Here is a 16,902-nt window from a genome sequence, read left to right as displayed (position 1 = left end):
CAGAAAAGCGATTTCCTTTCCAGCCGCACTTGAGAGGCTCAGAATTGCTTTGCCTGCTCCCTCGCCTTCTGTAACTTTCCTGTTGTGTGCCCACTCTGCCTCAGCCAGAGCGGGAGGGTAGCCAGTTTGCAGCATCAAGGAGCTTTGTGAAAAGGCTCTCTCTCTCTCTCTCTGCTCATGGTCCTAACTGCTTCCAGAACTGGCTGCGCGTCTCCTTGTTTTGGGGGGTACTCACATGCATAGGTAAGCTATGTGTACAGTACATCACAGCATAAAACACATCTCTTTAAAAAGTGGTGTAATTCAAATTTTGATGCACATTTTTGTTGTTGTTGTTGTTGTTGTTATTGTCCGTGTGACTTAGGATGTCCCAGATCTTGAGAGATCATTTAAAAAACGGCAAAGGGAAGAAACACAGGGACAGTCGTGCCCAAGAGGAGGACAAACGGAAGGCAGCACGGCAGATCTTGCCGGAACAGGTAGCCAGTGTTTTGTGTCATTGTGAACCAAGGGAGTAAAATCTTGTGTTTGATCTTTCCGGGTACATCCTGTGACCACACAGCCACACTGAGAGGCGGGGACATACCACTGCACGCTTGGGACAGTAGTGGTAGCTCTGGAGAATTAAAACTGTGAGAACGTACAATTACAGCAAAATTTTTGCTGTTGTTGTTGTTTGTTTTTGTTTTTTGTTAAGTCAGTCATCCCAGGTCTCGTGGTGAATTAAAATCACCAAAAAGAATTACATGGAAAGTCTGTAAACAAAGGCGCCTTGTTCTATGCTGCCCTCTGGTGGAGCTGAGAGGAAGTAGCGCATCTAAAGTGAGGGACACACTTGGCTCAAAGCAGGACCCAGATGCTTCTGTCTAGCAACCTTGACACCAAGGATCAAACTATGCAAATCCTCCTGTGTTCTGTGACTCTTCCCTTGATTTATTTCCCGTTTGTTTTGTTGTTTGTCGTCATTATTTTGAGACATGGTTTGTCTCTGTAGCCTTGGCTGTCCTGGAATTCCCTCTGTAGACCAGGCTGGCCATGAACATACACAGAGAACTGCCTGTTTCTGCCACCCAGTGTTGAGATCAAAGGCGTGCACCACTACAGCCTGGCTTTTTTAAATTTTTTAAAAAATTATTTTACCCTTGAGTTTGAAAATCCAGACACTCGAGGTCTGGAGGAGAGAGATTGTGAGACCAAAGTTCAGTGACTACTGAGGTAGTTGGTGGGTGGACACTCTGGGCAGCATTTAGAAATGGCTGCTACATCTCTTGTGCAGCAGCCAGGCTGGAGGGCACAGGGACACGGCTAGTCACATGAGCCTGAGGAGCAAGACCAGAGTGCAGAGGCTCGGTCCCAGGCCCTGATCCTGCCTTGGGTTGGCAGTGCCGTACCTGTGAATGGGCTGGGGCACAGGCACCAACGTAAGCAGAAGAATGAGGGTGAGGGTGGCGAAGACAGACAAAGAATCAGATATGGAGCCATCTTCGGAGCCATGCTGGTGGAGCCACCTTTGGAGCCGCGCTGGTGGAACTGAGCTACCTTCGGAGCCGCGCTGGTGCTCCAGACAGGGGGTGACTTCCTATGGGAAGGAATCCATTCTATCATCTTGGCACTCACCTGAAGCACCCAGACATTTGAAATCCCTGGGGCATGGTCACCAGTGGTCACTTTTCTGTATCTCACAGCTGACTAGATTTCTAATTAAGCACAATGAAGAAAACACCCCACTTTGTTTTTGTTCACAGATTAAGAGATACTTCTGAGAGATCCATGGATTTCTAAAAATAAACCAAACCAAACCAAACCAAACAAAACAAAAACCCCATAAACCCCCGTGTCAATACTAGAAAAAGTATACATTTAGTCTCCCACACTGCATACCTATCTCACAATTCCTGAAGCCCACATGCATGCACACACATATGAGTGCACACACAAAGACCAAGAAAAAAATTTTTTTAAATGGCCAAGATGAGTGGTGGTGGCCCACGACTTTAATCCCAGCACTGGGAGGCAGAGGCAGGTGGATTTCTATGAGTTTGAAGCTAATCTGGTCTACAGAATGAGTTCCAGGACAGCCAAGGCTCTCTTGAAAAACCAATAAATAATTAAAAAATAAAAGAAAGAAAGATAGGTAGGTAGATAGATTGATTGATAGATAGATAGAGAGAGAGAGATAAGAAAGAGTGGCCAGACAGAAGGCAAACTACCATAGAGCAGGGTGGAGGATGCATGTGAGCTTGAGATAGGTGTCTCCTATTTCAGATTTACTTTTTAGACCGGGGAGGTGGTGGTTGAAGCAGCCAGGTGTGATGGCGCACACCTGTGACTTTAGCAATGGAAAGGTGTCCATGGCAGGGCCCCTGGCTTCACTGTCCAGCCAGCATTGGCCTGCTTGGTGCATTCCAGGTCAGTTCCAGGCCTCTCTCAAAAAACAGAGTGTATGGTATCCTAAGGAATAACCCTGACCTTCACATATGTATATTACACGCACGCACGCGCACACACACACACACACACACACACACACACACACACACACACCTATTTAATAAGGACGAACAGGGTTGGAGAGATGGCTCCGTGGTTAAGAACACTTGCTGCTCTTCCAGAGGACTTGGCCTTGGGTCCCAGCACCCAGCCATCCTTGACTCAAGTTCCAGGGAATGTAACAACCTCTTTTGGTCTCTGCCACAGCCAGGAATACAAGTGGTGCATAAACACACTTGCTGGCAAAACACCTTCTCATAGTTATGGTTTCTGTTGCTGTGATCAAACACTACGGTCCAACCAACTCAGGGATGAAAGTGTTTATTTCCTTTCCAGCTTGTACTCCATTACGTAGGGAAGTCCTTGCATGAAACCAAAGCTGGAACCCAGAGGCAGGACCTGGAGGGTAAGCCCAGGAGCGCTGCTGACTGGCTTGACCCATGGCTTAGTCAGCTTTCTTTCCTTTTTTTCTTTTTCTTTTTTCTGCCCTGAGACAGGGTTTCTCTGAGTAGCCTTGACTGTCCTGGACTCACTTTGTAGACCAGGCTGGCCTCGAACTCTGCCTCCCGAGTGCTGGGACTAAAGGTGTGTGCCATCACCGCCCCAGCTTCAGCTTGCTTTGCTTTCTTAGAGCACCCAGGACCACCAGCCAGCGGTGGCACCGCTGGCATCAATTATCAAACAAGAAAATGTACCACATGCTTGCCCACCCACAGGCAAATCTGGTGGGGGAGGGGCATTTTCTCAGTAGAGATTTCCTCTTCCCAAATGACTGTAGCTTGTGCCAAACTGACATAAAAATCAACTGGAACAACAGTCATGCACATTAATTTTTTTTTTTTTTAAATTAAAGTACAGGAGGAACAACTTAAAGACCTGGCCGCCCGTGGTTAAACTTGTCTGGCTCGTACAGGAAGACTCTCTAAGAGCCACTCGGGCCAGGCCAGGATTGCATTCTAAAGAGAGAAACAAACAAGTAACTGTAGCCGCCCACCTTCCAGATGCCGTTGGCACAGGGACAAAATGATCCAGGGACAGTGTTGCTAATGACAGTGTTGTCTGAGGGCACGAGGGCACAGGACGAAATGACATGTGAGAGAGCAGTAAAGTTTTGGGCACCCTGGTCTGCATGGTGGTCCTTCCCTAGCAGGGCCCATCCCCCCAAGTGGCTGCTGGGTCCCAGGTGGACCCCTCAAGCTGACTCTCAGGAGCATACTCACGTTTGCGATCCCCTACGGGAGCAGGGTGGGTATGTCCATTTGGTTACCTGAGGTCTCTGAAGGCAAAGTTGACACCTTTCAGAAGGCTCACTGATCTGGAAATAATTCTTTTTTTGGGGGGGGGGGATAATTCTTCAAAATCACTGGCTCTCCAGGCCTCAGCCAGTCCCCAAACCCATTCCCTTCCACTGGGACTTCCCACTTGTGCCCCCTTCCCACCTGTGCCCCCCTCCCCGCACCTTGATAGGATTAAAATACCCCCAGACCTTTCTGTTGACCAGACTTTGTGTCAAATGCCACTGCCCTTGCAGGAGTGATTACCATTTGATTAATATGCACATAAGCTGTTGTCTGAGCCCAGATACAGAGCTGGGAAATCAAAGGGCAACCAACCCCTTCACGCTTCTTTCTGGCTTCATCCTGAGCATTTACTTTGTTTTGAAACAACTTCCTTGGTTTCCTTCCTAAAAGAAAGGGAAATCTCCATTTGAAAGTGAAGTCGTGCCTGTCTGATTCCCCCCATCCCCCACCCTCCCATACCCGCACCTCTCCACCCCCCCACCCTCGACCCCCATGCACACCCCTCCTCATACGAAAGCAGAGCTCACCCTGACCTTCTGGGTCTCTTCTCTCAGGCTGTGGTGAGACTCTTTACTACCCAGTCCCAGGAGGTTTACAAGCTGCAAAGGGCTTCCGGTTTGTCTGGAATATATATTGATACCTAAGTAATGTTACAGGTTTGGTGTGTGCATGTATAATTACTAAAATATAGTATTCTTCGCCTTACACTCCCATAAACAAATGTAAAATATCTTTTAACAAAATATTTGTGTATATTAACGAGTGGGTTTCCTACTGGAAGCTCCACCCATGATTGTGTTTAAAATGCTCCCCACAGAGAGTACACACAAGAAGGAGGGACTCACAGGCCCAAGTTTTATGAGCTTAGTTACACTGGGCAGACAGTCGGCAGATAAATAGTTAATAATTCCAAGGCATCAAAATTATTTGTTGAGTGGCAGTTTGCTTCTGAGACAGATTTACTGGAGACATTTACAGCAACTTGTGGAGCAACTTCATTTTTTTTTTCTTCTGACCAAAACAATGAGAATGATACTCAAACAAACACACTTTTGAAACCCAACAAACTTTAAAATTATTCGCACCCCCATTTATTGCTTTCCAACAAAGACAAGAAGAGTCCAGGAATTTGCCAGCAGCTATGAGCAGGTGAAATCCCAGCCCTGATATTTTGAATGAAAAACTTCACAAATGGTTCTTTTTGGAATGGTTCTGAACAATTTTCATTCACTAAAACCATCTGTTGTTTTTGCAAATTAGGAATGAGTGGAAGGCGGTTCCACTGTGTGTGTTTACTCCAATCTGGGACAAGGCGTCTCTGTCCTTCCCTGGTCTAGTTAGGCCCTGCTGGTGTGTGTGTGTGTGTGTGTGTGTGTGTGTGTGTGTGTGTGTCTGTCTGTCTGTCTGTCTGTCTTTGAGGCAGAGTCTGGCTGTGCAGCCTTGGCTGGCCCAGGACTGTTCCTTCTCCTGTTTCATTCTTCTGTGTTGGGACCACAGGCGTCAGCCATCTGCATTTGTTTGTAAAATCTTCAGTGGAGTTTGAGGTCTATGTCATTGGCACCTCAGAGCCCAGGTCTGAAGTTTTCATACTAAAATATAAGGTTCCTGTTCCTTCACCCATTTATTTCACTTTCCGAGTTGAGAGCCATCATGTAAGGAGGAGTGTACTGACGTACTCAGGGAGATGTGGACCCAAGATGAAGTGCATGGTGTCTGAGGCTCCCTCTCTCACCCCACACTTTAGCAATGAGACTCAAAGGTCAGACTTTCCTGGCTCTTCCCAGGTACTAAGTTGTATAATTAATAATCAAGGCAGTAAGACAATAAGGTACCAGATGCCAGATACTGTGTTATAGAGGAGTTTATTAAATAAGCACGGGGAGAGAAGGAAAGGGGGGAGGGGCACCCCAGAGAGAGACAGAGACAGGAAGAGTAAGAAGAAGAGAAAGTAGAGAGAGACCATGAGGAGGGTCTATTCTTTTACAGGGCCCTGGGCAGGGCCACGCCCCCGTGGCAGGTAAGCAATGACATCACAGGTAGGCGGGCTGGAGCAGAATGCTAACACTAAGGAGGAGTAAAGACGGGCACCACCTTCAAAGACATTCTTAAGGGTGACTCCTCGCGCCTGTATCCAAGACAGGGCCTCTCTGTGTAGCCTTGGCTGTCCTGGACTCGCTTTGTAGACCAGGCTGGCCTCGAACTCACAGAGATCTACCTGCCTCTGCCTCCCTGAGTGCTGGGATTAAAGGTGTGTGCCACCACACCTGGCCAAAGTACATTTTTAATTTCTGGTTGGACGTAAGGCCTACTCCACCAACTGAAACCCGAATCTGGATCCATTATTGGAGCCAAGAACCTGTGGCTAGACAGGTCGTAGGGCTCAGGGACGCGGTATTTAATGGAGTCCTACAGATGACGGTATTTAATGGAGTCCTACAGATGTGTTCTTAGACCCGAAGATTAGTGCTTTGGTCTTCTCACATGACAGAAGCTTTTATCAGCAGTAGATGACAATTAACACAGAGACCCACTGTTGACCAATGTGCAGAGTGTAAGAAACTTGGGATATCTACATCAAAACCCTTCCACCCAAGGAAGAGGGATGGAAGGGTTGTAGGAGCCACAGGTGATAGACCACTACAAGGAAGCAATGTTTCCAGGTCAGTTGCACATGTGAACTCACAGGAGCCGAGACAGTGTGCACAAGACCCACTCAGACTAAGGCCAGACAAAACTACAGCGCTGAGGAGGGGGGTGGCATGCAGTCCCTCCTACCCTAGCTCAGGGCTATTAGTAGTTGAGAGCTGCTAGGAGAGGGAGAGTTAGCTTTCTTTAAGAGTGTGGCCTCAGGCTGGAGAGATGGCTCAGCTGTTAAGAGCACTGGCTGTTCTTCCAGAGGTCCGGGGTTCAATTCCTAGCAACCACATTATAGCTCACACCTATCAGTAACTCCAGGGGATCCAGCACCCTCACACAGACATACATACAGGCAACACGCCAATGCACATAAAAGAAAAAGTCATTTGGAAAAATAAGTGCGGCCTCTGGTGGGTTGGCCACCTTCCAGCGAAGGCCACACATCTAAGAGCAGCATAAACTGTCCTTGAGGAGTTAAACATACACCACCACCACCAAAACCAGAAAGTTGGGTGGGTATAAAGGGGTGGGGGATGAACCTGAAAGACTGGAGAGGTAAATATGGTTCAAATGCATTGTACAAGATTTTCAAAGAACTAATGAAAATGAGCACAGGAGTTGGTGTATGAAGGATTACCTGAGCAGCAGAGACAGGCTGAGACATACTTGCCGATAATGTAAAACAGGTTCATCATCCTACCCGGCCTCAGACTAGAGCCTGTGGGTGTGGGTGTGGGTGTGGGTGTGGGTGTGTCTTTTTGTTGGAAAGGCATCTTCATCCCTGACCTTAGCTGAAGTTCCAGTTAAGACAGTAGTAGGTCGGGAGTCTCACCCACAGACCCCTGCTTTATTGACAGGTTAAAGAGCCCACTTATCTACCTGACATCCCAGAATTGCCCTCTAGACTTCTAGCTTTTAAAAAGATTTTGTATGCATTCCTGTGTGTGTGTCTATGTATGTGTGAGTGTGTCTATGCATGTGTGAGTGTGTCTATGCATGTGTGAGTGTGTCTATGCATGTGCGAGTGTGTCTATGCATGTGTGAGTGTGTCTATGTATGTGTGAGTGTGTCTATGCATGTGTGAGTGTGTCTATGCATGTGTGAGTGTGTCTATGCATGTGAGGGTCTATGTATGTGTGAGTGTGTCTATGCATGTGTGAGTGTGTCTATGCATGTGTGAGTGTGTCTATGCATGTGTGAGTGTGTCTATGAATGTGAGTGTGTATGCATGTGTGAGTGTGTCTATGCATGTGTGAGTGTGTCTATGCATGTGTGAGTGTGTCTATGCATGTGTGAGTGTGTCTATGCATGTGTGAGTGTGTCTATGAATGTGAGTGTGTCTATGCATGTGTGAGTGTGTCTATGCATGTGTGAGTGTGTCTATGTATGTGTGAGTGTGTCTATGCATGTGAGTGTGTCTATGCATGTGTGAGTGTGTCTATGCATGTGTGAGTGTGTCTATGCATGTGTGAGTGTGTCTATGCATGTGTGAGTGTGTCTATGCATGTGTGAGTGTGTCTATGCATGTGTGAGTGTGTCTATGCATGTGTGAGTGTGTCTATGAATGTGAGTGTGTCTATGCATGTGTGAGTGTGTCTATGAATGTGTGAGTGTGTCTATTGCATGTGGTGAGTGTGTCTATGCATGTGTGAGTGTGTCTATGTATGTGTGAGTGTGTCTATGCATGTGTGAGTGTGTCTATGCATGTGTGAGTGTGTCTATGCATGTGTGAGTGTGTCTATGCATGTGTGAGTGTGTCTATGCATGTGTGAGTGTGTCTATGCATGTGCGAGTGTGTCTATGCATGTGTGAGTGTGTCTATGAATGTGAGTGTGTCTATGCATGTGTGAGTGTGTCTATGCATGTGTGAGTGTGTCTATGCATGTGTGAGTGTGTCTATGAATGTGAGTGTGTCTATGCATGTGTGAGTGTGTCTATGAATGTGAGTGTGTCTATGCATGTGTGAGTGTGTCTATGAATGTGAGTGTGTCTATGCATGTGTGAGTGTGTCTATGCATGTGTGAGTGTGTCTATGTATGTGTGAGTGTGTCTATGCATGTGTGAGTGTGTCTATGCATGTGTGAGTGTGTCTATGCATGTGGTGTGTCTATGAATGTGAGTGTGTCTATGCATGTGTGAGTGTGTCTATGAATGTGAGTGTGTCTATGCATGTGTGAGTGTGTCTATGAATGTGAGTGTGTCTATGCATGTGGGAGTGTGTCTATGAATGTGAGTGTGTCTATGAATGTGAGTGTGTCTATGCATGTGTGAGTGTGTCTATGCATGTGTGAGTGTGTCTATGAATGTGAGTGTGTCTATGCATGTGTGAGTGTGTCTATGTATGTGTGAGTGTGTCTATGCATGTGTGAGTGTGTCTATGCATGTGTGAGTGTGTCTATGCATGTGTGAGTGTGTCTATGAATGTGAGTGTGTCTATGCATGTGTGAGTGTGTCTATGAATGTGAGTGTGTCTATGCATGTGTGAGTGTGTCTATGAATGTGAGTGTGTCTATGCATGTGGGAGTGTGTCTATGAATGTGAGTGTGTCTATGAATGTGAGTGTGTCTATGCATGTGTGAGTGTGTCTATGCATGTGTGAGTGTGTCTATGAATGTGAGTGTGTCTATGCATGTGGGAGTGTGTCTATGCATGTGTGAGTGTGTCTATGCATGTGTGAGTGTGTCTATGCATGTGTGAGTGTGTCTATGCATGTGTGAGTGTGTCTATGCATGTGTGAGTGTGTCTATGCATGTGTGAGTGTATCTATGCATGTGTGAGTGTGTGCATGCGTGATTTTCTTTGAGGCCAGAAGAGGGTGTCGATCTCCCAGAGCTGGAGGGTTGTGAGCTGCCTGTGGTGGCTGCCGGGACCAACCCTGAGGTCTGAAAGAGGAAGCACTCCTGGTCTCTCTGCAGCAGAACGTCTCTGCAGCGAGTCCTCCACCTTCTTACCTTTCTCTCTACCTCAGACCCCCTTTTCTACCCTTTTCCAAGTTTTGGACAACTTACCACAGCTTAAAAAGATATTTTTAAAAAAATTATAGTTACAGATTTCTTTCTGTGTGCCTGTGGGAAAGATTTTCTTAAAGCATTCAAAGAGTCAGCACATACATTTAATCCTAGCCCTTGGGAGGCAGAGGCAGGCTGGTCTACAGAGAGAGTTCCAGGATAGCCAGGGCTGCACAGGTAAGCCCTGTCTTGAAACTAAACAGACAAATAAAACACAAAAACCCCAAATAACACCCCTCAAAAAATATGTATTGAACAAACCAAACTTTGTATTATAGAATTTAGTTTATAAAAATATAGCATATAGGGGCTAGATAAATGGCTTAGAGGTTAAGAGCACTGACTTCTCTTCCAGAGATCAGAGTTGAATTCCCAACAACCATATGGTGGCTTACAAACCATCTATAATGTGATATGATGCCCTCTGCTGGCCTACAGGTGTACATGCAGGCATAACACTGTATACATAATAAATAAATAAATAAATCTTTTTTTTTTTTTAAGTTAGGATCTTTTAAAAATATATAGCATATAGATACTCTAATTTATAACAGCTGTGAGTTGAAATTTCCAACAGTAATTGAATTTTCATCACCCTGTGGATGGCTTTAGCTTTTCTCCCGGTGTGTTCCCTGGAGGGGAATTAAGGGGTAAGGTATAGGGGCTTTGGAGATTCTGATTCCAAACATAAGTGGACAAACCACCAGGCTACTGAATTTCTTTTAAGGTTGAGGGTCTGAAGTGAGGCATTCTGGGAAGCTGTTGTGAGTGAGTTGGTTGCCAGGAGACCACCCTGCAGTGTCTGAGAGGGCCCTCCCAATGCGTGCAAAAGGAACCTGCAAACCCATGTGTCCAAAGAAAGAGAAGGAAAGGGGGAAAGTGGGGTTCACACCCTTCTCTTGGGTGGTTAATCTGTCTGTTCCTTCCTGGCCAAGTGTAGTATTCAACAGTAGTGGACAACGGGACAGTACGGTCACTATAAAGTCTGCAAGGAGGCAAAGTGGAGAATCTGTGAGATTTTAAGATTTCTGACCAGTTTGACTTATTATAAACTATTCACACATACTGTGATGCTTTAACTAAAATTATCAGGAACTGTGTCTCCTAACTGCATTAAAGGCTGAAGATGGCACTGAACCCAAGAAATGGGGAAGTTGTAGATCCAGGACCAAAAATGTGTGTGTGTGTATGTGTGTGTGTGTGTGTGTGTGTGTGTGTGTGTGTGTGTGTGTGTGTTGTCCTGTATTAATTCCAGTGTTTTGGGTTCTAGTTCAATTAAACTCAATGTGTCAGAAATTCCATGACAAACTAGTAATATGCTGTTCTAATGTTCAGTGCATGGCATGTGAAATATACAATGAAAATATTTTTGAGTTTATTTTTATTGAGCAAAATGAATTGACAGGAATGCTGAAAGCAAAGACACATGCGCACACACTCACTCAGGGACCCCATGGGACGGTAGGCTTGATTAGTAGGAAGACACCCACTCTTCACCAAAGTTCCTACTGGCGTTGTTTACAGTGATCTGTTGTGGCTGTTCACATTTGACTAAGGTATCTACTTACAGGATACATCTGTGTCTTCCCATAAAGGATCATAAGCAAATTTTAGGCGATGCTAAGAGAACATCTGCATAAACATCTAGAGCCATCCTGAAACTTACCCTCAGCTGGCTTTCCCACTCACTTCCTGAACTATCCAAGACGGGAATTCCTAAGCCCCTCTGTGTGTGCTCTGGGGAAATGACCTGCGAGGTTGCCCAAGGCTCTGGGTACCCAGGACCTGGAATGGCATGTGCGAGGGGTGGCCGCTGGGTGTCGCTGCTGCAAGGAAAAGAAGTTGCGAGGACCAGCATCCTCGAGGATGTTCGGAATGCTCATAGATAGTGGGGCCGCTCTTGGAGCATCTGCAGGAGGCTGGGATCCACCTTGGGCGTGGAAGGACCCCGCTCAGCGATAAGCATTATGAAGTTATCTCAGACAACCCACTGCTCTCGTTTGAGCAACTTGGAAGCAAGGTTTACAACTTGGAGAGCCTCTGAGAAGCATTAAGGAAGTCAAATGACTTCTTTTAAAAAGTCTCTAGAGGGCCGGGCGTGGTGGCGCACGCCTTTAATCCCAGCACTTGGGAGGCAGAGGCAGGCGGATCACTGTGAGTTCGAGGCCAGCCTGGTCTACAAAGTGAGTCCAGGACAGCCAAGGCTACACAGAGAAACCCTGTCTCAAAAAACCAAAAAAAAATAAAAAGTCTCTAGAGGCTGGGCTGAACATCCTTGGTTTCCCACCATGGCCAGACAAGGGAGTGTGTGTTGGGGGAGGAAGGGGCGGGAGGGGGGTGTAGGGTGAGAATGGGGGGTCGGGCAGCAGGCAGTCCTTTACCTTGGAGTTGCGAGCACCTCTGCTCCCCCTCCCCTGCTACTGTGTGCCCTGAGATCACAGCATCCGAAGGCCCTTCCTTCTCACCCCTAAGGACACAAACTTGAAGGGGGAACCGATGGCGACTACAAACAGGTTTATGGCCTGTCAGCAGGACTCTGGGCTCCAAATTGCTAGGCGAGGTAGTCCCCGGTGGTTTTGGCGGGGCGGGTGCGCTCGGCACCCCCGCAGTGCGCTCATTAGCGCCCACTCTGCTTAATGGCTTCCTGTGGCTGCCTGTTTACTTCTCCTTTGCCCGAGGCTTTGTTCCAGGCCACTTCTGGCTTGGCTCACTACTTCTCTTTGCTTGTTTGCAGGCACAGTCCGAGGCCCAGTCGTCAGCATCCCCGCCCAAGGCCTCAACCCGGTTTCCTCAAAGGTCCAACGCCTACCTGGTAAGACAGGTTCCCCGCCCCCACCCCTGCAACCCGCATGTAGTCCTCTAAGCAGGAGCACATTGTGCACCCCAAAGGGCCAGGAAAGGAAGACCGGGTTCCCTGCTGTGGCCAGTAAGCCTTAGCCCAGAAGATGGGCGGAGGGGAGATCCAGCACACTCAAGTTCTACACACCCCTGGGCCTCTAGGGGCTGGCTCTAAAGGCTTGAGTAGGACAATGCATGGCCGATTTTATTTTATTCTTGGATTTATTACAATCTTAGGCCTGCTCAGTCTCCTGCAGATCAGACCAAACCCAAATCAAACCAAACCTCTCATACCATGAACTCCAACTATGCTCGTTGTCAGCTTTGAGAAGAGCTTCTCTTACCTCAAGCCCAACTGTTAATATCTGTACCAAAAACGGCTTTGGAGTGGCCTTTCCGCCAACTAAGGACTTAGTTGCTTGAGGATGGACTTAGTATAAAAGCCGCTTAGACTATGTAAGAATATGTAAATGAACACTTTTGCCTTTTCTAAGTCCCGGAGAGGCTTCTCCCGGCCAGTGTTTGTTTGCTTTTTGTTTTTCCAAGACAGGGTTTCTCTTGTAGCCTTGGCTGTCCTGGACTCAGTCTGTAGACCAGGCTGGCCTCGAACTCACAGAGGTCCCCTAGCTTCTGTCTTAAAGCTTGCCAGTGTTGGAGGAGGCCATGCTTCCATGTGCGGAGCCTCCTTAGAGATGGGCCCCAGCATCTACAAAGCAGAATTATATTTGAAAGAGGAAGAGGCCTGAGGCCTCCTTTCTGCTGAATTAGGAAGCAGTGTATTGTGCCTTACAGCAAATGGCAAACTCCAATGTGGCCATTAAGGTGGAGGGCGGTGGCCACAGAGAACTTGGTGATGCTAGAAGCTTGTTTCTTCCCTCAGACCAGCCGTGTTCCCAGCACTCCCAGTCTGCTACTAATTAGCTTTAAAAAAGAAAGAAGTTGCTGGGAGTGGTGGTGCACGCCTTTAACCCCAGTACTCTGGAGGCAGAGGCAGGTGGATCACTCGCTGTGAATTCGAGCCTGGCCTGGTCTACAAAGTGAGTCCAGGACAGCCAGGGCTCCACAGAGAAACCCTGTATCGAAAAACCAAACCAAACCAAACCAAACCAAACAAAACAAAAAAAGAAAGAAAGAAAGAAAGAAAGAAGTCAGACTGTCTGTCTTCTTCTGACGCTTTGAAATGTAAACGAATGCATAGAATTTAGAGACCAAAGACTTCAAGAGTATGTCCCTCTCAGGACAGCAAGCCTGAGCTGAGTTAAGCCAAAGAAACCTAGCAACTGTACTTTGGTGTTTAGAAACAGGATTTCCACTCATGTTCTGACTTAAAATTTGCCATTAAAAGTGTCCTTTTGTAGCTTCCTGGCACTGTGGCACGTGGCTTTAATCCAGCACTTAGGAGGCAGAGGCAGGCTGGTCTCTGTGAGTTCGAGGCCAGCCTGGTCTACTTAATGAGTCCCCGAACAGCCAGGACTGTTAACACAGAGAGAGACTGCCTCAAACAAACAAACAAACAAACAAACAAATGAAGCCAAACAAAATGTCATCACACAGAATGTATTTATCTATATACTCGTTCCCTTTGAAAATAAGATTATAGGGTTGCAAAACAAGCTGGCCAAATGTAGCCTTTTGAAGACCGTGAGTGACTATGAGAATTTCTGGAAGCTGGTTCAGGAGGAAGCTCTTGGAGTGGAAATGAAAGAAAAGCTCCAGAAGATAAAATTTAAGTGTTTGCATATTTCTCCTCCTTCCCCACCCCTATTGGGGATTTTCTGTTATTTTAGGAAGCAACAAGTGGTCTGTTTTTCTCCTGGGCTGAGCTCTCAAGACAGCTGCGGTTAGAGATTTAAGAGCTGTATTGATTTCTAATAACTGTATTAACACCACAAAGGTGACAGGATGAACACGAGGAGACCTGTGTTAACCCGGGTGATGTTCTCCTTTCTGCTGCTGAGGCACCAGAGTTGGCCCTGTGGGCACTGGGTCCCACGAGGAGAGTTACAGAATTTTCCCCTGGATCTTGCCAGGGCTTCCCACCTCTCTCACCAGAGTGAAAAAATTCATTTTGGTAACTATTGGCTATTTGGTTCTTGCTAAGAATTGAGCACTCACGCTTGTGACAAATGGGTGGAGCGTCGGAGGGAAGGATCCTTCACCTGTGTCTGTGGGTGCGGTGCCCTGAAGGCGGCTGCAAGGTTGCTTCATGAGCTCCAGGAAGGCAGACTTGACGCATGGTAGCTTCTTACACTGAGCCATCATCTGTCTGTCATCAGGACTGAAGTCTATGGGAACTCATAGGCTGAAAATCTTTCTGAAAGAACTAGTCGAGGGGGGAAGGGGCAGCATGGAAGCCATGTGCCTCAGGCAAGGGTCTTAAACCGTCTGTAGGAGTTAAGAGTACACAAACTGTTTTCATTGTTGAACCTTTGTGTGGAGGCAAAATGTGCAGTTTCCAAGGTCCGTTTAGATGTGTGCCTGCCGTCAAAGCTGTTTTTGCCCCTTAGTGATTATTTATATTTAAAAAAAGAGCAATGTGGGGCTGGGAACTTGTTGAGGACTAGAGTTTAATTTCTAATGTCCATGCAAAAGCCAGGTGTGGATCAGAGCCTGGAATCTGATCCACACTAAGGAGACAGGGGCAGAGGAACCAGAAGGCTCAGTACCCGGCCAGGCTAGCTTCTGGGCACTGAGAGACCCAAGTTTAAAAAGTAAGGTGGAGAGTGATTGAGGCAGACCTGATGTTGACCTTTGTCCTTCAGATGCACCTGTATACATGTACACACACACACACCATACATGCACACACACACACACCATACATGCACACACACACACACCATACATGCACACACACACACACCATACATGCACACACACACACACCATACATGCACACACACACACACCATACATGCACACACACACACACACCATACATGCACACACACACCATACATGCACACACACACACCATACATGCACACACACACACCATACATGCACACACACACACACCATACATGCACACACACACCATACATGCACACACACACACCATACATGCACACACACACACCATACATGCACACACACACACACCATACATGCACACACACACCATACATGCACACACACACACCATACATGCACACACACACACACCATACATGCACACACACACCATACATGCACACACACACACCATACATGCACACACACACACCATACATGCACACACACACACACCATACATGCACACACACACACCATACATGCACACACACACATACCATACATGCACACACACACACACCATACATGCACACACACACATACCATACATGCACACACACACAGCAGTGGTATCTTTTTATTATTATTATTATTATTATTATTATACCTGGAGCTTTCAGTTGAACCCATATTCACAAGCATGGTGGGCGAGTGCTCTGAGGGACATCCTCAGCTCCCGATTAAAAACACAGCAGCAACAGCAGCAACGAAACACATTCTGAGGCAAAGTCTCACTAGGTTGCCCAGACTGACCTCACACTTGTGAGCTCCTACCAACCTCTGCACTATCACTACAAGCATTTTTGTTTTTCGAGACAGGGTTTCTCTGTAGCCCTGGCTGCCCTGGATTCCCTTTGTAGACCAGGCTGGCCTCAACTCACAGTGATCCACCTGCCTCTGCCTCCTGAGTGCTGGGATTAAAGGCGTGTGCCATCACGCCCCACTGTTAAAGCGTTTCTTTTCTTTTATTTTTTAATTTATTCTTGTTACATCTCAATGGTTATCCCATCCCTTGTATCCTCCCATTCTTCCCTCCCTCCCCCTTTCCCCTTATTCCCCTTCCCTATGACTGTTCCTGAGGGGGATCTCCTCCCCCTGTATATGCTCATAGGGTATCAAGTCTCTTCTTGGCAACCTGCTGTCCTTCCTCTGAGTGCCACCAGGTCTCCCCCTCCAGGGGACATGGTCAAATGTGAGGCACCAGAGTACGTGAGAAAGTCATATCCCACTCTCCACTCAACTGTGGAGAATGTTTCAAGCGTTTCTTAAAGACAAGGTCTCTCTATGCAGTGTCTGAAGGCTTCTCTTAAACTTGTGCCCTTGCGCGTAAAAGCTGCCTGGGCAGTGGGATTCGCGTGTAGAATGACACACCAGCTCTGTAAATAAAAATACCTGTTATCACTTGTGTATACCTATTATATAAGTGAATGCTGGTATTTAAAAGTAAGTCTCAGGCAGGTAAAAAGCTCGTAAATTTCCAGCTTTATGCCCAAAAGAACCATCAGCTCAAACGCTGAGTTGGATTTTCAGCCTTAAGCAGCCTATCCCTCCATGAACTCACACTTTCCAGCATACAGGGTAATAAGCATTTATATATTTACAACTTTTGCTGTTGATAACTTTCCAGTCTCTCCCTAGTGATGAATCCGAGGCCCTGGCCTCCAGCTGTTTCCAGGAGAGAGGGAACCAAGGTGCTGGCCGGTGCTGACCAGGACAGTGGGGCATGCCAGGGGACACAGGTAAGAGTTCCTCCTGGGATGAAAAATGAATTTTTCTTTTCTTTTCTTTTTCTTTTTTTAAAGACTTATTTATTTATTTATTATATATACAGT

The 16,902-nt window shown here is 46.8% G+C and overlaps 1 protein-coding gene across 1 annotated transcript in view; it reads left to right on the top strand.

The window, feature by feature from the left end:
* The first annotated feature begins 365 nt into the window (after window positions 1-365).
* LOC127205174 (uncharacterized) overlaps window positions 366-16,902 on the top strand; it is a 44,798-nt gene continuing 28,261 nt past the window's right edge. Inside the window, exons 1-3 of the mRNA XM_051164356.1 lie at window positions 366-479; window positions 12,171-12,248; window positions 13,868-14,074. Coding sequence (XP_051020313.1) covers window positions 366-479; window positions 12,171-12,248; window positions 13,868-14,074 — 399 coding nt within the window. The remainder of the gene's footprint in view (window positions 480-12,170; window positions 12,249-13,867; window positions 14,075-16,902) is intronic.

The sequence above is a fragment of the Acomys russatus genome, chromosome 21 (genome assembly GCF_903995435.1).
Source record: "Acomys russatus chromosome 21, mAcoRus1.1, whole genome shotgun sequence".
In the NCBI taxonomy this organism is placed as follows: domain Eukaryota; kingdom Metazoa; phylum Chordata; class Mammalia; order Rodentia; family Muridae; genus Acomys; species Acomys russatus.
The sequence above is the reverse complement of the archived record's forward strand: the minus strand, read 5'-3'. Positions and strand labels throughout refer to the sequence as shown.